The sequence below is a fragment of the Motacilla alba genome, chromosome 8 (assembly GCF_015832195.1).
Source record: "Motacilla alba alba isolate MOTALB_02 chromosome 8, Motacilla_alba_V1.0_pri, whole genome shotgun sequence".
NCBI classification, from domain to species: domain Eukaryota; kingdom Metazoa; phylum Chordata; class Aves; order Passeriformes; family Motacillidae; genus Motacilla; species Motacilla alba.
In genome coordinates, this window is record NC_052023.1 from 9,097,009 (window position 1) to 9,116,820 (window position 19,812).

Sequence of the window (19,812 nt, forward strand, 5' to 3'; positions counted from 1 at the left end):
ACCCAAGACACCAATGCAGGAGTGCTTTGTTTCGAGTATCAGGGTCCCTGTCAAGGGTGTTTAAAGCCATCTTACCTCAGGATAAACTAGGTCACCTGAGGATTAAGGGGTAAATGAATGAAAGCCATACACCAATCTCTCAAACAGTAAGATAATACAGCTCTTTCTGGTTGAAAGGTGAGGTTAGTAAAACCCTTTGGTAGCATTATATTGTCTGCCAAAAAAACACAAACAGCAATCACTTCATCCAGTAATTCTCTTATTAAAGACCAAGAGAACTACTGCCTCCCAAAAAGAGCTTACATGCCACAATGACCAGACTGACCTTCTTTGAAGTCACTGCAACTTTATCTCAAATGCTATTTTGCTTGATATTTTTTTTAAACAGAGAAAAAATATTTTTATCTTGTGGTACACAAATGCTACACAAGGATGAAGTTATTTCTGCAAGTAATACGAGGCGAGATCTACCCCAAACCCCTCTCGTTCCACTGCCTTCACTTCCATGCAAGTTATGCAAGGGATTGCTTTCAAGAAATTGTTCTTTTCAAGAAGTGTGAGTTAAGTACATGGAAAATTGGCAATTCCCAGCAACAGCATGTAAGGACTCTCACCCCACATTTAGATATGTAACTGGATTTTTCACCTGGCTCTGCTCGCCTCCCCAGCGCTGTCAAAAACAAGGGATTCTGTTACAGCACCATTTTTAGGTAACAGGTTTCCCCAAGATTGCTGCAATCCATACAGCCAGGCAAGGTACAGGCTATTTCTCTTGATTCATGGTAAATCAATATTGTGTTCCCAGCACCACACAAGTAAATTACACCTATTGCATCTGCTGCTGAAAGCTGTATGTAAGGGCATGGTTTTTCTTTAGTATTTCATTTTTATCAGTCCCAATGGTACTACACTGGATTCTATGTTGTATTATGCCTTAACAAAAATGATTTTACTACATCACTCCATCATCTGTCTAAACTTAATCAAGCACAACATTGCTTTCTGAAGGTCTCCAGTAGTCTCGTGTCCCTGAGGGGCTTTCTTCACAGTAGCCACTTTGGAAGAAAAATATTAGCTTGGCACTGTCAAACTCTCAAAATTTAGAAGCCGGCAGTCACCACACAGCAAAACTACCCCAGATTATAAAATTGTTTTTAAAAACTTCAATGTTTGCCCATTTCAGTACAAGAAGTTTTTTTGGGTGCTATTTCATAAATAAATGTTTTGAGACAAAGTGCAACAGAACTGCCAGGTTTAACTTTGGTCCATAGAGTTTTAAGGCAGGCCCTACCAAAACAGTCAGCAAGCTCAGAACAGGAAGCTGTGTGACATTCACATTTGAAAGAGGAAAAGATAAAAGCTAGAAAAACAAATAGTAAATGACTGGGGACCATTAGATAGAATAACTGTCAGCCCACGGCCTTTGCAATCTGAAATCAATCTCAAATGTAAAATCACTCATGTCCCTGTTTAAGTCACCTCCAATCTTTTTCCTGCCCGTAGCTCACCAGAATCCATTCCTCTTTCAGCCTTTAAATTTATCCCCATTGTTTAGGTTTTTTAAGATCCTAATTGCCTCCCAATAGGCACCTCACAATTAGCCCCCCCAGGGGAATCTCTCTACCAGTCAGCACACGTTCTTCTACCTTAGCCAAATTGTTCACTGTAATTATGAAAAATAAGGCAAATGGTGCACATTTTTAAAAGGAGATCACTACATACACCTAAGGGAAAAAATAATGTAATACTGGAAGCACTTAAAAACACTCTCAGGGCCACAGATCTGCTGGCAAGTGATGGCCATGGGCTTACCTTGCTCCATTTCAGACCACTGGAGTCATCCCCAGCAGGAACAGGCCACAGCTCACGGACCAGTGGAGCAGAAAAGGCCTTTTCACAGAATACACCAGCCTACCCCAGTGACACTTGATATCATTTCTTTTTTTTGGCTGGCAGTACAAGTGACATTTATTAGCCTATGCTGATGTAAAACAAGTGATAAATGTCAGAGGCAATTAATATTTTCATCTTTTGAGGAAAGTAATTTAAAAGTAATTATATCAGGTTACAGTTGTTTAAGCTGTGCCATACAATAGGCAATATTTATATTCATCCTCATTCCAAACATGATTTTATCACACTAATACCCAAGAGCATTTTGAAAAGAGAAATCTTTGGCTACAAAAGCATCTGTTGTGCTTCAACAATTTGATTTAAAGGGAGCATTGCTATTAGCAAAATGAGTCATTTAGAGATTTGACCAGGTAAAAACAAAGCTGAACCACTTTCCATCCAGAGAATGTATTCACAGGTAATGTGCTGATAACTTCAAAGCCCAGATTTCAAAGATCTCTATATATACCCCTCATCTCTAAAGAGAAACAATACAAAACCATAAATGCCATTATCTATTTAAGAAATTCATTCAAAAGACAGCAATGACATCTATCTGGAAGTATTCTGCATAGAAAGTGGAAGAGTTAAAACTTTAATTCACTATATCATGACAGGCCTGCAGTGCAGCACTTCACCCAAAGCCCCACGGCAGACAAAACATCAGGATGTGTGGAAAAATGGCCCTTATTGCCTCCAAACATATCAGTAAAATTGATATTGGAGAACAGTTATGGACAGTAAGGCTGCATGACTATCAAAATCTGAAACAACTTAATACTTTTTACTGGATCTCATTCTTGATCCTCGAAACAGAAAATTCAAGGTTTAATCATGCAGAAGCATTTATGTAAAATGTCATGTATTATATATTTCTACTATAGTATACAATAATTGAATCCAAGCTGAAATTAGCTTTCTAACGTGGAATAGACTTTCACACTGTGAATCACAAAACTACAAAGTGTGATTCATAGCAAATCTTTAAATAGAGATGATGATTCCAAAGCTCATAAGCCAAGTTGAAGGAACTTTGCTGCATTATTTACAGTACAAACCAAATATTCTCACAAGATATGAGTAAAGTGAAAATTCATATTTCTAAAGCACACCTGCTTACATTAAATCTAGTCTAACAAATCATTTTCATACCACTCAAATTTAGTTTTAGGTGGCTTTTATTTTGTTTAGCAATTCTTGTGAATGTAATGGATAGCCAGGCTAGAAGTCACACAACTAAGAAAAACCTTTAACAACTAGAACCAGGAACATTCAGTGAGCAAAACTTAATAAGTATTAAGTTCACCCGCACCAAAGCTAACTTCATGTCTTCAATTACTGAAAGATTATGTAAACTTTAAACATTTTGTGAGAAAGAGAAAGAGAGAAAGAGAGAACGAGAGAAAGAGCTGCTAAACTATAGTCACAGATTGGAAAATTCAGGATACATCACACAATTGAAAACAAACTACAGGGAATACCTGACCTACCTTGGATGCTAAGAGAAAAATAGCTGCATTTGCACACTGGTCTGGTGGGCAAAAATACTCTGCTATTCACGTAGCTGCTGAATAAAGTAATCCAGCTTCTTGCCTCTCACTGTTGTGCTAAGAATGCACATCAAAAAGTCTAGGGTATGCAATTCTTTAAAAAAACATCTTAAGATTTAATATCAGCTCCTTCAGAGAATAACACTACAACACTTTGGAGTCCTCAAATTACTTCTCATTTTTAATTGTAGCTTCTAGAAATTCAAGAATCACCTGAAAAACCTATCCTATCTTGATCTCAGAAATTATAAAATCCCATACCTTCAACAGGTCAGATAAATTCTAATGGCTTGGGTAAAGCAATTTAATACAAAATAAAAGAAGACCAACTGATAAATCACATGGGAAATACTGCCACATATTTACAACTGACTTTGAATATCTCTTGACATTTTAGAGATCCTTTTCTAGTTGTTATTAAATACTGCTACTCCTAAAATATTTTCTGTAATTTATGTGACTACTATCCACAATTTAGAAATATTTAGAATGCAAAGATAATTTATATTTATCTGTTGAAAACACAAAAGGACTGCCTACTCCCAATCAATAGTGATAATTTTTCAAAATCAGATTTTTTTCACATGGCATGTTTTAATTAGGTTTCCTTTTACCAAAAAGAAACAAAAACAAAAAAAAAAAACAAAAAAAAAAACAAAAAAAAAAAAAAAAAAAAAAAAAAAACACTCTATACCATCTTTCAACGTATTTGAGAAACTGAAGAGGCAACCATAACCAGCAGAACTGACAGCAGGAAAATAAAATGTGCTCTAACCAATTTCAACTTCCAGGCTGATGACATAAGCCTAGAAGCAAAATACACACTGCCTCACTGCAGGACATTTCTTCTCATTAAAGAGGTAAGTGGGTCTGTGCAAGCAGTGAAGACTATTAAAGATAAGCAGATTAAACACCAGTCTTGCAGCATGGCAGCATTATGTTATGTTGCTAGGCTGGAGAACTCATTTCCCTTTAAGATTTGGGATTTCCAGCATTAAGCAAGTACAAAATGCAGCAATGTTAACACCAGTGAAACACTCCAAGTGGCTGATGGTGAGGAGGAGAAACACTCCCACTCCCTACACAGCAACCCCTGCCACCAGCAGCAAACACCACTCATGGCAACCAGTGAGTCCAGCTGACATGCTCAAGCCAATGAAATGTGTGAAACAGGTAAAGCTGTTTATTTTTGGGAAGAATTCCTCTATCCAACTTTTCCTTAGGCTCAGGTTCACACACATACATCCATTCTTTCATGCAGTCACCTGCTAACAAAACCTTTCTTCCTGAAGTAGTAGAATATTAATTACTGGCATTTTTATCTTTTCTCACAGCCTGAAAATAAATAGTTGAGTGCAGCTATACAAGCATTCACAATGTCCTTACTGACAAACTGAAAGCACTTATTTAAGCATTAACTACAGCAAATTATCAAACCAATTTAACAATACCCTGAAGACAGCAGCTAAGCGCCATCTTTTCTGCCTGAGCAAACCATTTAACCTTTTCTCCTTGCCCATGTTTCAAGGACTTTCTATTCCGACAAGGTTTCACATTTTTGCCTTGGTACATTTTCTAGTGTCCTCTGGCAGAAGCTTATGCTCCCCAAATTTGGTTCCCTTCCCTACTCCATTGCCAAGTGGACCACAGGCACCAATCCTGCAAAATCAAACCAGTGCGAAAGCTCACATGCCCCGAAGACATCCTCCAAAAACCCACAAGGCTTCACACCTGAGCATGACTCCTCAGTCCTACAATGAGATGTACCACACAGATTCCACAGCAATCCATTTTCCCCCGTTGTGACATTCAGTATCCCAGCACCAGACTACAACAGACTCATATAATAAAACTTCACAGGATTTTTTCCACTGACTTTAGTAAAAGCTAGTTGCTTATGACCGATCTAGCTAATGAATTCTAGCAACCATTCATCTGTAATCAGAGCTCCCCGATTCTCCTCCTCAGCAGAAGACAGAGCACATTGCCCAGACAGTCTGGACACCCTCAGCCACCAGCCTCTGTACAAGAGCAAGGTCATTTCCCTTCTCCACACAGGTAACACAAATGCAGATCCCACTCCTCCTGTCAGCTGCCGATTTTCACAGGAGCTAAAGAACTTAGACTGTCTTAATTAATTAATTTCAGCTGTTGGAATTATACTGAGGGAACAGGAACCAAGCCTAAACATAAATCTTGCTTCTTTTGGAAGCCAACCTGAACAAACTACTTTTCTTTAACTAATATTTTTTAAAAGAAAGCTGGTATGCACTTTCTGTTATTCTAAGATGAGTTTAAAATTTCAGTATCTGAATAAATCATTTTTATTTATCTTTTCATGTTATCACCTCTTCCTCAGATGTCAGTATACGTGGTGACTGCCTACATCATCACTGTTGGAAGCTCTTCAGCAGATATCTGACCTGTGGGTTCAGTTATATTCCTGAGAAATCTGTGAGCAGTATAAAATAAGTCTTGTTAATATATTTCCCATGGCAGGCTCCCCTGCTGCACAGAGTTCCAAAACTCAAATCCAAGAGACTGGTAACATCTGAAGATCTTCACATGTGTATGTATGCATCTATCCTGCTAAACTTACAAAGGTAACCTTCAGTTTAAAATGTAGATACTAATTATTTAGTTAATGTGTATTTCAGAAGTTTTTTAAAAGCAGAACAGAAAAATCAAATTTTGAGTCCCATTTAGTGTCTCCCTTCACTGTGAACAGCTTACAGGCCTTTAGTGAGCAATTTCTACTTTAATTTTTTTATTAAAATACAGTAAAAAGCAACATTCTTACTAACACCATTTTTGTCAGATCTTGTAACGAGCTTTGTAGCCAGCAAAAAATGTCTTCAATAATTCTAAAAGACAGTCTTTAGGAGACAAAATTGAAGAGCTAGTCAAGATTCAGGGTCTCTAAATTATGGCCAAAGAACTGCCAGAGAAGACTTAAACTGTACAGTGCAGTCAGCCTCCTATTGTTAAATATATTGAAGCTTAGAGATTCCACTGATTTTCTGATTCCCTTTCTCTATAGAACAAAACAAAAAAGTGCTGAGTCCTTAGAGTAAAATAAATCAAGAACAAGTCCACCAAATACTCTGAGATTATACTCTCCATGCCCTATTCCCCCCAGCCCCCAGGAGGAAAATGTTAGATTTATCTTTAAAATTAATGAATTATTCTTCTGGTGGGCTAGGAGGCATGTTTTTTTTTTATATATATTGTATTTTGGCCAAACATGCTGTGCAGTAGAAACACCAGCCAAGATAAGCACATTCAAGCCCTGTTATGCAGTTTGTCTTTCAGATCTCCACTGAAACCAGCACAAAAGTGGTCCCACAAAGTAAATTACCTAGTTGAAGTCAGCCCAAATTTCATCAGAAAATGAAAGGGAAATACCACACTGCAAGGAAAGATGGATGCAGGGAACTGTGGTGATAATGTCCAGCCACATCTGAATATTGCTCACATAGCACAAATGCAAAATATTAGCTGTGTGCAAGTGTCTGAAGTTTGGAATATCACACTCTCCATTACTTTTCTCACTTGCATTCACTCATCAGGATTTTGGGGATAGAAGCTCCAATTTCTTGCACGTGTGAAAAGAGTAAAAGCACACATGCACCAGCTCCTGCAATGCAAAAGAAACCAAAAATCCCACCATTTTCTAGTACAAGATGATCAAAATACCAGTTCATCTTCACAGGGACTCACTGGGTACTACTGCTATGATCCGCACTGAAATACCAGCAACAACAAATGTACAGGGAACAATAACAAACCTGGGTAGCCTCCTAACATTTGTGGCTATGTCACAATGCATTTTATGTAACACCAAATAATTTAGAAATCCAAATACACATCTCTCTACAGAGCAGCAGAAACAGCTCCACCACTTAGCACCTGTCCCTAGGCAGTAATTTATGTCAAAAGTCCAAGTTCATTACCTAAAATGAAAGCCTAGAAATTAAAGGAATATTCCATTATTAGAAGCTTTCTCAGCTTTTTCTCGATACTATTGCACAACTACGTCCCACTGTGAGCATGCTATATATGTGTGCATATTTTAAATATATCAATATGTACACTTACATGCACACAGAAAACCTGATTTGCCTCCCCTGGACCTTAAATTTCCACACATTTCACCACTACAAATTTGTAAACCAAATTTGTGGCACCAAACAGGATGCAACAAAAGCAGAACTGAACAAATGAAGAAGGTGATACAGAAGGGCCATGTGCCACTATATTGACTTTGCATGCAGGAACATCCCTGCTCCTTTAGGCTCTCTGCTCCCTCTAGTCCACAGCTATTTACTGCAGGCATCAGGGCGGAGAGAACTCCCCAAGAAGACAAAGTTATCCCAGTGTTAATATCATAAGCATTTCAGGTGATGGAGGTAAAAGGCAGCACAAGGAAAACACATCTGTGCATTTGGAAAGTGGCCTGTAGTGAAACATAAAGGAAACAAGATTTTCACAGTGCACTTGATTAAGTACCAGAACAGCTGCCAAAAAAGGTTTCAAAATCTCCTATCCCTAGATACACTCAAAACCAGCCTGGACAAGTCCTTCAGCAGCCTGATCTAACTTTGGAATTAGCATTGCTTTGAGTGGAGAGGTTGGATTCGAGAACCTAATTTGGGCTGTGATGTTCATTTTAAAAGCCATCAACATCCAGCTTGAACTCAGAAACTAATTTTTTTCATCTGTGGCCTTTCAAACTACTATCACCCAGCTCTCCAAGGGAAGTAATTAAATATATTGCCTTGGCAATGTCCCAACAGCTCTTTAATTTTTCCTGATTTTTGAAGTTGAAATTGACTATAAAATGGTCACTTTTCCAAGCCACAATTTCTTCCAAAAATTCTACTCCAAAATACAGAAGGGGAAAAAAAAGATCTAGCATTAACTTCCTTTTGGACATCTGCCTTATTTCCTGATATCCTTTTAGCCTATTTTCTTAGTGCCTGAAGCATTTTTGATGTAGATATTGATTACACCTATATATATATATATATATATATATATGCATTTACAGATACCTACTGAACTGTGGACAGACACAACACCACATCTAAACAGTAAATACTCAATACCACCAAAATGATGGAATTTCACTATGCTACAGAGTTAAACCAGGGAAATGCATTCTCATTCCCAGCAGTGTCTTCTGCTGACATTGGTAGACATTTGGGCTCCTCCAACCTCCCTTCCTGTTCCAATACTCCCCAAAGTACTCCAAAAGAAGAATTACCATGAAAACCACTCCCTGTCATGTCAAACAGATAAAACATCCCCGGGAAATGCCAGGTTCAGAAAAGCAATAAATGGCTTGAAAAACATTTTGATTATCTGTGGACAGAAACAATCTTCTTGGCTATGAAACTCTAACTAATTAGATACTTTGAAAATAAATATCAATTTATCCAAAAATTCACCCCCAAATAATCTTACTTATTCCTATATACTCCATTATACAGAGAGTAAATACAGCTAATTTTGTGATGAGGAAATGCACTATCCTAATACACTGTCACCATGGTATATGCAGCACTGTGTCAAGCTATTTCAGTAATATTAATGACCAATAAATAAATAAATAAATAAAAAGGTGAATGGAGAACATATTCATGTAAGGCAACAATTACTTTGTAATTGCCTTAAAGCATCAGCAAGGCATGAATAGCACTATGTTAAAATAGTAAATTTATTTTCCTCAAAGGAAGTTAAACAATGGGACAGACATGGTTAATTTAATAGGCAATGTTCATGGTCTATAAACAATTACTTATGCTAGCAAGTATGTAATAGGCTATATACCATCCTTTCACAATGAAAAGGGGGGCTGGAGGGGAAGAATATGTTGCTCTCAAGCACAAATCTATTCCCTGTCCATCTCACACAAGATTTTGGAGCTCACTCACTTCCAGCAGTTTTCTTCCATAAGCATCAGTTCAGTTATCACATGCCACTGGCACTGGCACAGATTACTGTTTGTCAGACCAGCACAACTGAGTCCAGCTTCCACAGCACCAGTACAAAATAAAACTTCACTAGGATGTTTGAGTTCAGAACAAATTAAAGTATTTATTTCAACAATTATAGTTGTTGAAAGTAAAATAGAAATATCATTTGCATTGTTGAATTGCATTCTGGTTTTCGATTACTGTGCATTTGAAGCAGTAAAGAAGCATAAGTCAAAAATAATGAGAATATTCAATCTGCTTTGACATTTAATTTTTGATTAATGCTCAAGTAAAATGGCTACTCTAAGGCAAGTCTGACAAGTCATGTAACAGATTTTTTTATGTATCTGTAAAAGTGAAGTCCCAAAAATAAGGTAAGCCTCATAGTTTATACTTCACTTCTTACCATAGGAATAGTCACAAAACTATTGGATATAATCCAAGACATTAAAATATTATTTTATTACTGTATACAAAATCCTGCTTTTAGTTTATAAAATATACACTAGGTGAAAACAGAAAAACTCAAATTCTAGTATCACTGTTCTGTTCTCAGTCAACCTGATTTACACCAAACAACTGTCAGCATGTTTATGAGACTGTCACATTACAAGCAGAAGAATAAATAAAAGAAGGCTGAAGTTACACTTACCTGCAGCCCTCTTCTTCGAAGAATACTTGAATCATCCATATTTCCACTGCTGATCACTAAAGCTCACTTGCTTCTCACTAGCTTTGCTCTCTAGCTGTTAAAGAAGTCCATTATTTTCAAACTTTTCTCCCCCTCCCACTCGCCCTCCGTCCACTTGCTAAAAATAGGACATGGTCTTTCACTCGCCTGTCAGGAAGAACTGCAGCCACGGTCTCTGACTATCTGTGTGTAATTTTGCCTGCCTCTTTGTGGCAGATTCAGCAGGTCACATTAGAAAAAATCTGTTCGACTTTTCTGAATCTTTTCTAGGTTGGATGTCTCACTCCCCTCATACACACAACTGTCTACAAATTTATAATAATAATAATCCACAACTCCACATAAGGCCAAATTTAATTCAGATCTCATACACACGCATTTTTGCTTTATTTCTATTCACTTGAGCTGTTATAAGGGATCAGTAAGCTAAAACAGCTGCCTTCATTTACTGTGTATAATAAGCTCACAAAATCCAGGTCACATTTCCTTTAAAAAACACAGCCACGCTAACTAAAAAAGCAATACTGTGGGCACACAGGACGATACACTGGCACCGAAAGACAGAAAAATCTCGCTATGAAAACCATGGAAATTTTATTTTTCCCAATTCTGAAAAATTCCTTTTCTCCTTTGCAAGACAAAGCAACTGTGAGATTCTTCAGATACTGTCACACATTCTTTTGTTTCTGCTATCTCTGAGGTATGCTGGGCTCGTCCCTGCAGCAGGCACGGCACATTCTTCAGCTCATTGCTGAGATCTTGCGACTCTCATGTGCTGAAGGGTCTGGAACACATGTTGCAAGTCCTGAACATTTAAGAATTCATTCATCTATTCATCACTGACAGAGCCGTCTGAAGTAGCCCTTCCCTCATCGTCATCCATAGCAAAAAGGCAGGAGGGAAAAAATGAAAAAGCACAGTTCAGCTGAGGTTTTTTTCAGTCTGTCCTGCAGTTTCTGTTTTCCAGCTACCTTCACACAGACAACTCCAGCAAGGTCAAAAAGGGCTTTGCCCCTTTAGGTCCATTTTAAAACATGAGCGTACAGCATGTGTTGAAAAATAAAACAGCAACAATGCTTCTAGCTATACCGAACACCATTTCAATAAAACCAAAAATCTAGGGATGTTCATCCCAGTATCATTTAATTTTCTGAGCATGTCAAGAAGCCTTCGTCCTACACATGCCCTTTCTGGGTTAAAAAGGAAAAAAGAAAGTATTGCAAATATAATGAACAACCTATTGCCGCAATGACCTTCAATTTTTTAGCAGAAAGCTAAAGCAACAGATTTCACCTCCTGACAAAAGCTTAGGAAGAGAGTCTATTTATAACTTCTGAATAGAAAGACTGTATTTAAAAACAACCTAACTTCTGAAGGATTTCATGAGATACACAAATCGAACTTCATCGAGAGCTGTGTTTATGAGGGGATTTCGGCCAGACATCCTCAAGTGTGAACCGCGGCAGCGAGCGGAGCCCAGCCCGGGGCAGCGCTGCTGTCCCCGCAGCTCTGACAGCTGCAAGCCAAAAAGAGTCTCCGGACAAGCACACGGGGCTGGCGGTGCTTAAAGGAGCAGAGATTTACACGGAAATCTTTAGCTGATCCTCATGCTAAGTGACCGAGTCACATGAGCTGAACACATCATCGTAAAGTCAGCTGGAAGCAGATACAACTCAATCCCGATCACCAGGCTTTTTCCTGATCCTCGGCGGAGCGAGTGCGGTCTTTTATTGAGAGCAGCTAATAAATCCCGCGGCTGCCGTGCCTCCCTCCATCCATCTGCCGCTTTACAGGAGCGAACGCCGAATGCGGGCTGCAGCGCCTTTGTGCGCTCCGGAGAGGGCAGAGCTCATTTGCATGGAGCCTACTGTACCATATAAAAACCTGCGCTAGTGAAAACAACTCCGTGAGCCACTTCATTTTAAAGGAACAGCATCTTCTTTTGCAAACGGGGCCGGGGAACAGCGAGCCAGCCACAAAACTCTGCGGGAGAACTGAAGGATGTGCCACCGGGGGGAATAGCGACATAAAAATATAGATTAAGCTGTTTAAAAGCACACAGGAACGTAAAATGATCATAGGACTTCACTGTGATAATGTTCATGATGGATTCCAATAATATTTCTTGCATTTTGCCATCAAATAAGCTTCCTCGGGAAAAAATACAAAATACTAACTTCAGTTATCAGACATTAGTACCATACAAATTCTATTTTTACCCAAGAAGATCTCAGAGAAACAAAACATTTTGGCATGCATGCTCACATACGTTACATGCGCTTTGCAATTTATTGTAGTCTACAATAGACTTCAGAAATATTTCTATTAGACCATGCACTAACTGGATCATTGATCTTACCTCTCCTAAGGCCACCAGCATTAAACAACACACTCTGTGGGAGGAATCAAGGCATCTTAACAATCATGCAACACCATTCCCATTGTATTCTCCTTCTAAATCAACCACTAAATGAAAATGTTTCAGGCAGATAACAGTAGTGTATAACCACAACTTATTTCCATAACATAACTGGAAGTGTTCTTATTGGCACATATACATCAGTCCTTCCTGGATTATCTACCGTAATATTCAGACATTGCCAATTCTCAATATGTCTTCACAAGTGACTTGTAATTGATTGAGGCTGGCATGCGTCTTGAAATACCATGAGAATCATCTGCTCTCTTCCAAATTTCAAGCTTTCTTGGGGAGGATGCTTTCAAATTGGCTGCCTGCCACACTTACCCAGTTTCTGGGGTAGAGAAGCCAACTGGGGCTGCTGGATAAAAAACCAGGCATGGCTTTTCCTCCAGCTTCCCTGTCTCCTTCCCTTCTTCAGTGTTTATTTAAATGTCAGATCAAAAACCACCACCAAAAACATCACAAATGGGGTGACCACCTTTTCTTCCCTCCTATTTAACTGTTAAGACTCATCCCCTCTCCTCTCTTCTTCCTTCAGCAAAATCTACCACAGAAAATCAATTATGAAAGAAGACAGGAGAAAATATTTAGGATCAAACTGAAACAAGCAAAGGACACATGGAATTTAAAAGCAACTCTCTGACATGGAAAATGTTTTTACTAAATACTACCTTTAGAAATTTTAATTTATTCATCGTTTCGTCAAAAGATTACACCACCCTTAGGGATTTCAACATCCTAAAATGTCTGCAGGTAAGTCTCCAATTAGAGATGGGAAAGTACTTCTACAAGACACTACACTAAAGGGTGTATTACTGAAAGAATTAAAGAAACCAAAGGACACAAAACGTAATTTTATCAATTATATAAAAAGTCAATTCTAGAAGAAAGCTCCCAAACAGTTTCCAGATGCAGGCAACACCAAGAAAGGGTCTAACAAAAAACCTGTTTATCGGGGGGGGGGGGGGGGGGGGGGGGGGGGGGGGAATCACAATAAGGAGCTCATGTAATAATACTTGAATCCTTTAAGAATGAGAGTACCTACCTTAATATTCAGCTTCACTAAAAACAGTTAGGAAGGGGGATTAAAAGAGAGACTTTAAAGTTGGTTACCAACAACTTTAGCAGGCTCATAACTCAGTTCTTCCTCCCTCCAGCAAATTTACAAATCTGGAGAAAATTTGCTTTGCTCTGCAGGAACAGGAAAGACAAAGGGTAGTGTAGCATTGGGATCTCCTGGACATAATCCAACCAATTCCTGTTTAGCTGCAGCACTCTGAGAAAGTTCTTCATTGAATGCTGATTTGAAGACATCAAGAAATGGAAATGGCCATCAACTTCCAGTATGTTCCTACAAGGATTAGCCTGGTAAGTAGGGAAGGGCAGTTTATCAGCTTGCCAGTACTGGGGTGAATTAGACAAGGCTAAGAGCAATTCCCAAAGAAATAAAAGGAGCTACTGCTTTACACAACAGTCACATTGGGCTATTTCTGGCTGTAAAAGGCTGGAGGGGAAAAGAATCACAAGCATGGGCAGAAGTGTTTGGACAAATGCATTGAAGAATCTGCCAAGAACTCTTAAAAGAGGGAAGCACACTGAAGCTGACCCAGAGTCACAAACAGTTGCAAATCTTCTGGGAAGAGACTCTGCCTTAGACACCTGCAATCAGAGATAAGGTACTGGGCTCAGCCAGTGTAACCATTCTGTGGCTTTATTTAGGTAGAAAGTCCAAAGGTAATGCTGGCTGAAGACAAGTGTCTTACATCCCAAAAGGCATCCAAACACCAAAAGGGAACGAGGTGTAACAGGGAATTTGCAAACTGAAAAGTAATTCTAAAAACAGTGTGTAGCTCTGAACAGACCAAGAGAACTTACACATCATAAATTAGTGGTATTGTCTCTAGATATAATATTGATGACATCACCATGAAAAATCATGTCTGTGACCTATATTTTGAAATCAATATTGATAAAATGAAAGACCCAAAATAAATGTTTCCAGGGTAGAAAAACATCAGAGTTAAAAGACTTTAAGAACTTAATCTCCTTTAATTAGCCAAGGAAAAGCCACATGTATGACAAGACATTGAAGAATATTAAGAGGATCTGGAATTTTACTTTTTACACACTAGACAGCAAACAACCCTACTTCTCAGAGGTCTCTAGGAGGGGTCTGTGCTTGGATTCTGGTCAGCATTTTGTGTCTTTTGATAAGAAGAAACCTCATTCATGCTGATTCAGACCCCATTCTACTGCCTGCTACCAAAATCTATCACTTCTCTGTCTTGTAGAAGAAAACATTCTGAGAGGTGAGAATGTTTCCAAGGTGAAAATGACAGGAAATTTTCTATCTATTAACTTCAGTATCATCAAAACAATTCTTTCAGCTCTTCTGCAGCCCACAGGTTTTCAAATAGCATCAGTGGAAGATGACCAAGGACAGACCAATTTCACAGTCAGAAAAGCAACGACCACAGGAAGTCACTTAAAAGTTGTGCAATTGCTCCTGTGTACAAGACATTTTAGTGAAACATATCTGAGAATTCCTGAATAAGCTATTATCCTATTACTCACATTTTCTACTCACCAAAGCAACTGCAAGGGGGGATAAATAAGAAAGGAGTCTGTATCTACTACATCAGAGAATGCATTTACATATGCACAAAGACATATCTGTGTAGAATCACGTGGCTCATCTCTGAGCTGTGTTCCGTTTGCATATTGTACTTCCTATGCTGAATATAAACTACCTATCTTAAATTGTAATTGATAGTTGCAGTGACTTTCAAGTATCATTCCAAATCTGTGAAAAAACTAAAAATTAACTAAAATAGGGCAAATAATTTTGCTATGACTTCCTAGTCATTTCAGGTTCTTGGCACTGCATCCTGACATATTTTGAGGTTTATGCTATTGCATCAGAATTGAAACCTACCATTACTATAAAAGCAAAAGCAGTAAAGGTCATCTTGGCAATCAAATCATCACACTGTGGATCAAAAATGTCTGTGCTGTCTAGAATAGCTTAAGAATCCAATAACTGCACTCCTTGAATTCATAACTCCAGAGAATTTGGAGGTCCTTCCAGAGGTCCAAGTCCACTTATATTGACCACTTAGAAACTTTTGATATTTCATAATAACTGCAAAAACACAAGAAAGTCTCTCACACAAACAGGGCCCCATCACTGGAGATGGGGTGTGAAGGACGTCAGCACTACACAAAAGGATGATCTTGTGATGAACACCAATTCACATTTTGCCACACCAAGAGTGCTCCCATCCAAAAATCAGGCTAAAAAGACCAACAGCTTTTCAATTTTCTGCAGCAAGATGTTTTTAATTACATATTGTATTATCAAGGAATGTTTTGAACCAGTGCCCTGATCTAAAATACTCAGATTAAAAAGTTCCATTTTTCATAATGTGAATTATGAATTTCATCATTCCTAATTCATTATAGTTTTTACTCTATTTAATCAAAACTAAAAGCAACAAGACATCAAGCTGTGGGAAACTTTAAAGCTATAACATTTCCTTACATAACATATTGTCTGGTGGGAAAAGATCACTTTCCAAAATTTTATAAGCTGACAACTTTAGAGACATTTTTTTAAAGTCTTTGGTAGCATTTATCTGTGCAAAAAAAAAAAAAAAATAAGCCAAATGTTTCTCTGTCAAACTGAAACTTAAGTGCTTGGGGCTTTTTTTATTTATTTTGATCAAGCTGTGTTTATCTGGAGATTTAAAAACGTGTCTTTTCAAGATACACTGACAGACTACTGAAACCAGGAAGGTTGATGAGGTAACTTGTTTTTTAAAAAAAGAAAAAAAAAAAAAAAAAACAACTTGGCAGCCAACCTAAGGAAACTCGCCTGACAGCTTGTCTGATTTTTTCTGGATGTCTTGCCTATTTACAAGATTCAGTTTGATAAAGTAAGACCTTTGGAGCAAAGCTGTGCATTAGCAATGAACTACAGCAGGAACTCATCCTGAGCCACCGCTTATGAGGCTTGGTCCCAGAAAAAGAAACGCTGAAAAAATGTCTAAAATCCTCAAGGTTTACACACTACTCAGGCTTTCACAGCACACTTTCTGTTCCCGGTTTGTTAGGTTTAGATCCTGGGCCAGACTGCCCCATCCCCCACATCCAATGCCTTATGAAAGGCGGCACTCCCACTCATCTTCCATACAAATGGAAATTTGCTGCCGACAAGGCTGGAGGAAAGAGTTCATTCATCTACAGAACAACCGCTTCCATACTGTAACAGAGCAGGGACATGCAGAAGAGACACCGGCTTCCAGACAGAACCTCGGCTCAAGCTAACATCTTTGGAAAGGAATCGCCAATTAAATTTAATATTTATAGAAAATGTGGGATTCACTATGCAAATTCATATTCTGGAGCTGAACTGCCATTAGAACAGAATGGAAAGCAGCTTCTCTCATGCTACATTTCAAATACAATGCCATTTTTAAAAGAAACATGTTTTTGATAGGCAGAAAAACCTTTCTCAGTATAGACTGCAAATTTAAACCTGAAGAAAATATAATGTCTGTTTACTAAACATTTGATGATTACCAAAATCAAGTTTCTCTTACTTTACTATAAGACAACCCTCATGCTTCAGACATTAGGACTTAAACCTCAGCAATTAGTAACTCCAACCAGAACGGCAACAAACCCAAAGCTCAAGGACTCAATACCAACTTGTGTGTTTCCCTAGTGAAGGTATTGACATTTACTGAAATGTTTATGGAAACAAAGGCTGTAGTTTCAAGAATCCCACAGGAAAGGCATTATGAATCCAGTTAGCCTAGCAGCTATTCTGCCCTCGAAACTGGCTCTATAAAGCTACAAATTCCAGATGCACCTCATATCTCATGCAAACACACACTGATAAATACTCCCAAAATTTTACTGCGCACAAAAGATTTCCTCCACTGTCCACACTCCTGCCCTTGCTGCAGCCTCACCACAGCAGCAGTGGTTTGCATGTACACACTTCCCTTTCCTGTGAACTCCTCCCAAACTTCTGCTTCCAATTCTTACTTCATCAATAAAGCCACATTTCACTTTGAAGTACAAGCTAGACAATTTTTATAGGAAGATGGCACTTTTCAATTAAAGACTTTTAAGGACAACAAATTGCAGAGGTGTGAGACCAAACTGAGCTGTATTTCACTGTATCTTCCTCCCACTCGTATCTGTAGTATATTTGTCATTTTGGACACTCATCTCTTCAAAACAAACACTTGATGTTTCATGAGACAAGGAACCTCTTCTATTACACTGGTAAAATAGTTACAAATAATGATTCACACTCTCATTAGGAAAAAAACTATTAGGAAAAATGCCATAAAACTCAACAACTGCTTTTTCTTTAATTATTCTGCTCAGAACAGAGTCTAGAGCACTGAATATATTTTTCCAACTTAATCCACATACAATTCATGTAATATACCATGAATTTTACCTTGGTTTCCAGCTGACATTAAAGTGCTTGAACAAGCCTCCAAAGGTTGTACCATTTTGCTGGCTTAAGACCAAGATGATATACACTTAAACACTGCCTTTGAAATAAATACTTGAAGATAAGCCAAAACATTTGGAATTAGAGGGCTTTATTCTCTCCTACTCTCCTTGTTTATATACCTGACTAGGCTCACATCGATATCTCACAGCGGTTTTTTACTGATGGGTTCTGACAGGTTTTTATTCTTCCATTTCTGGTCTCAGACAAAACTTTGCTATTGATTCCTCACAATTTTGTCATCTCCTTAAAGTGCTGGACAAGTTAAAAGCTTTTTTCATAGATATCCTTTTTTTCCGTCATTTATCCACTAAACTTGAACAAAAACAGAAAGAAAGATAAAAATAATGAATTCATTCAGGATTTCAAAGACTTACTGTACAAGGATAACTTTCTTTTTCAATTTTCCCTTTTTACCAGGATCTGCATCAGACCTTCCAAATTTATAAGTCTCATGGTTGGTTTTTTTTCTCATTTGAAAGCTATTTTTCATTTTAAAAAGAGTAGAGACATAATAGTAATTTGGCAATCTCTTGAACTTTTTTTGGTGTTTTTTTAATAGAACCATTTACATTAAGTCAGGAGAGAAGAAATAAAAGACAGTAAAACTGTTGATTTAAAAACTCAAAGAATATTTCTCACAGGAAAAGTGTGACAATAATTATTTTAAAAGGCATGTGAAAACATGTCTCCTTTCATAAAAGTAGCAGGTAAAAATGCTTGGATTTCAAATTAATAGTCAAATATATATGTTTTGCATTTCTTGATACAGTTACACTTTACTCCAAATTAAATTCAAACACAAAATTCTTACATATGACACAACAACACATGTCCAGCAGCAAATGTTTCAGAAAAACAAATGTGCTCCATTGCAGCAGCAGTATCTTTACAATAAATATTCCTTAAAGAATTCAGACATACTACTGAGTTACAAATGTAATAGTGACCAAAACAGTTGAAATCTTTTGTTCTTCCTTTAAAAAAAATCTGAGCTCACCAGTAAAAATTGAAATGTTCTTTTCATGCATCATTTGAATTGTCACCTGGGCTTTTTGTCTCTAGAACTGACAGAGAATATCAATGTGTTAATTGAAACAAGCAGTACGTAATCCACAGGACATCTTTAGCATATGTTTCCTTCCAAGGCTGACAAGAGCTTTCTTGGATTTTTCAGCACTAGAGTCTGATGTTTCCATAGTCAAGCTAAAAATATGAACAAAAATCTTACACATTTACATAAATATGTATTTTCTCAGCAGTATCTTCCACAGGAATCAGACATGCTGTATCAGTTTTGAGACCTCGAAAAATAAAATGTGAGTGTGGTAACATTGGCATGAAAGTGTTGAAAACCCCATCCTTAAAGCTGTATTTCTCTTCATAATTCAAAAGGCCCAGAAAAATAAATCCAATCAGAAACCTAGTTCCATGATAGTATATTCTTACTGATGAAGGAGAATGAGATAGTGGATGTAACAAGGCAAAGCTCAATACTCAAAGCTATCATAATTTAAAATTAGACATAATTATCCTTAACAAAACCAGGCACTGTGGAAAGGGGCTTTGGAACAGCTGCTCCTCTTCAATTTAAATGCTCATTTGTTTTACATTGACCTAGAAATCAGTATCCTCCTAACCAAAAGCCAATTAGATAATAGTCTGTCTTTCAAGCTTGTAGAATACTAATTTTTGTAATGTTGTTAGTAGTGAAAAGCAAAGAAATAAACTGCAGATGATGCCAC

General features: G+C 37.8%; 1 protein-coding gene across 12 annotated transcripts in view; it reads right to left on the bottom strand.

Moving 5' to 3' along the window:
- MAST2 (microtubule associated serine/threonine kinase 2) overlaps positions 1-19,812 on the bottom strand; it is a 215,899-nt gene that overhangs the window by 129,406 nt on the left and 66,681 nt on the right. Inside the window, exon 1 of one of the 12 annotated variants that reach the window (XM_038144792.1) lies at positions 10,074-13,455. The exons of the other annotated variants lie outside the window; for them this stretch is intronic. Coding sequence (XP_038000720.1) covers positions 10,074-10,112 — 39 coding nt within the window. The 5' untranslated portion in view covers positions 10,113-13,455. Of the gene's footprint in view, positions 1-10,073; positions 13,456-19,812 lie in introns of those variants that run through there. 12 annotated transcript variants of the gene reach the window in all.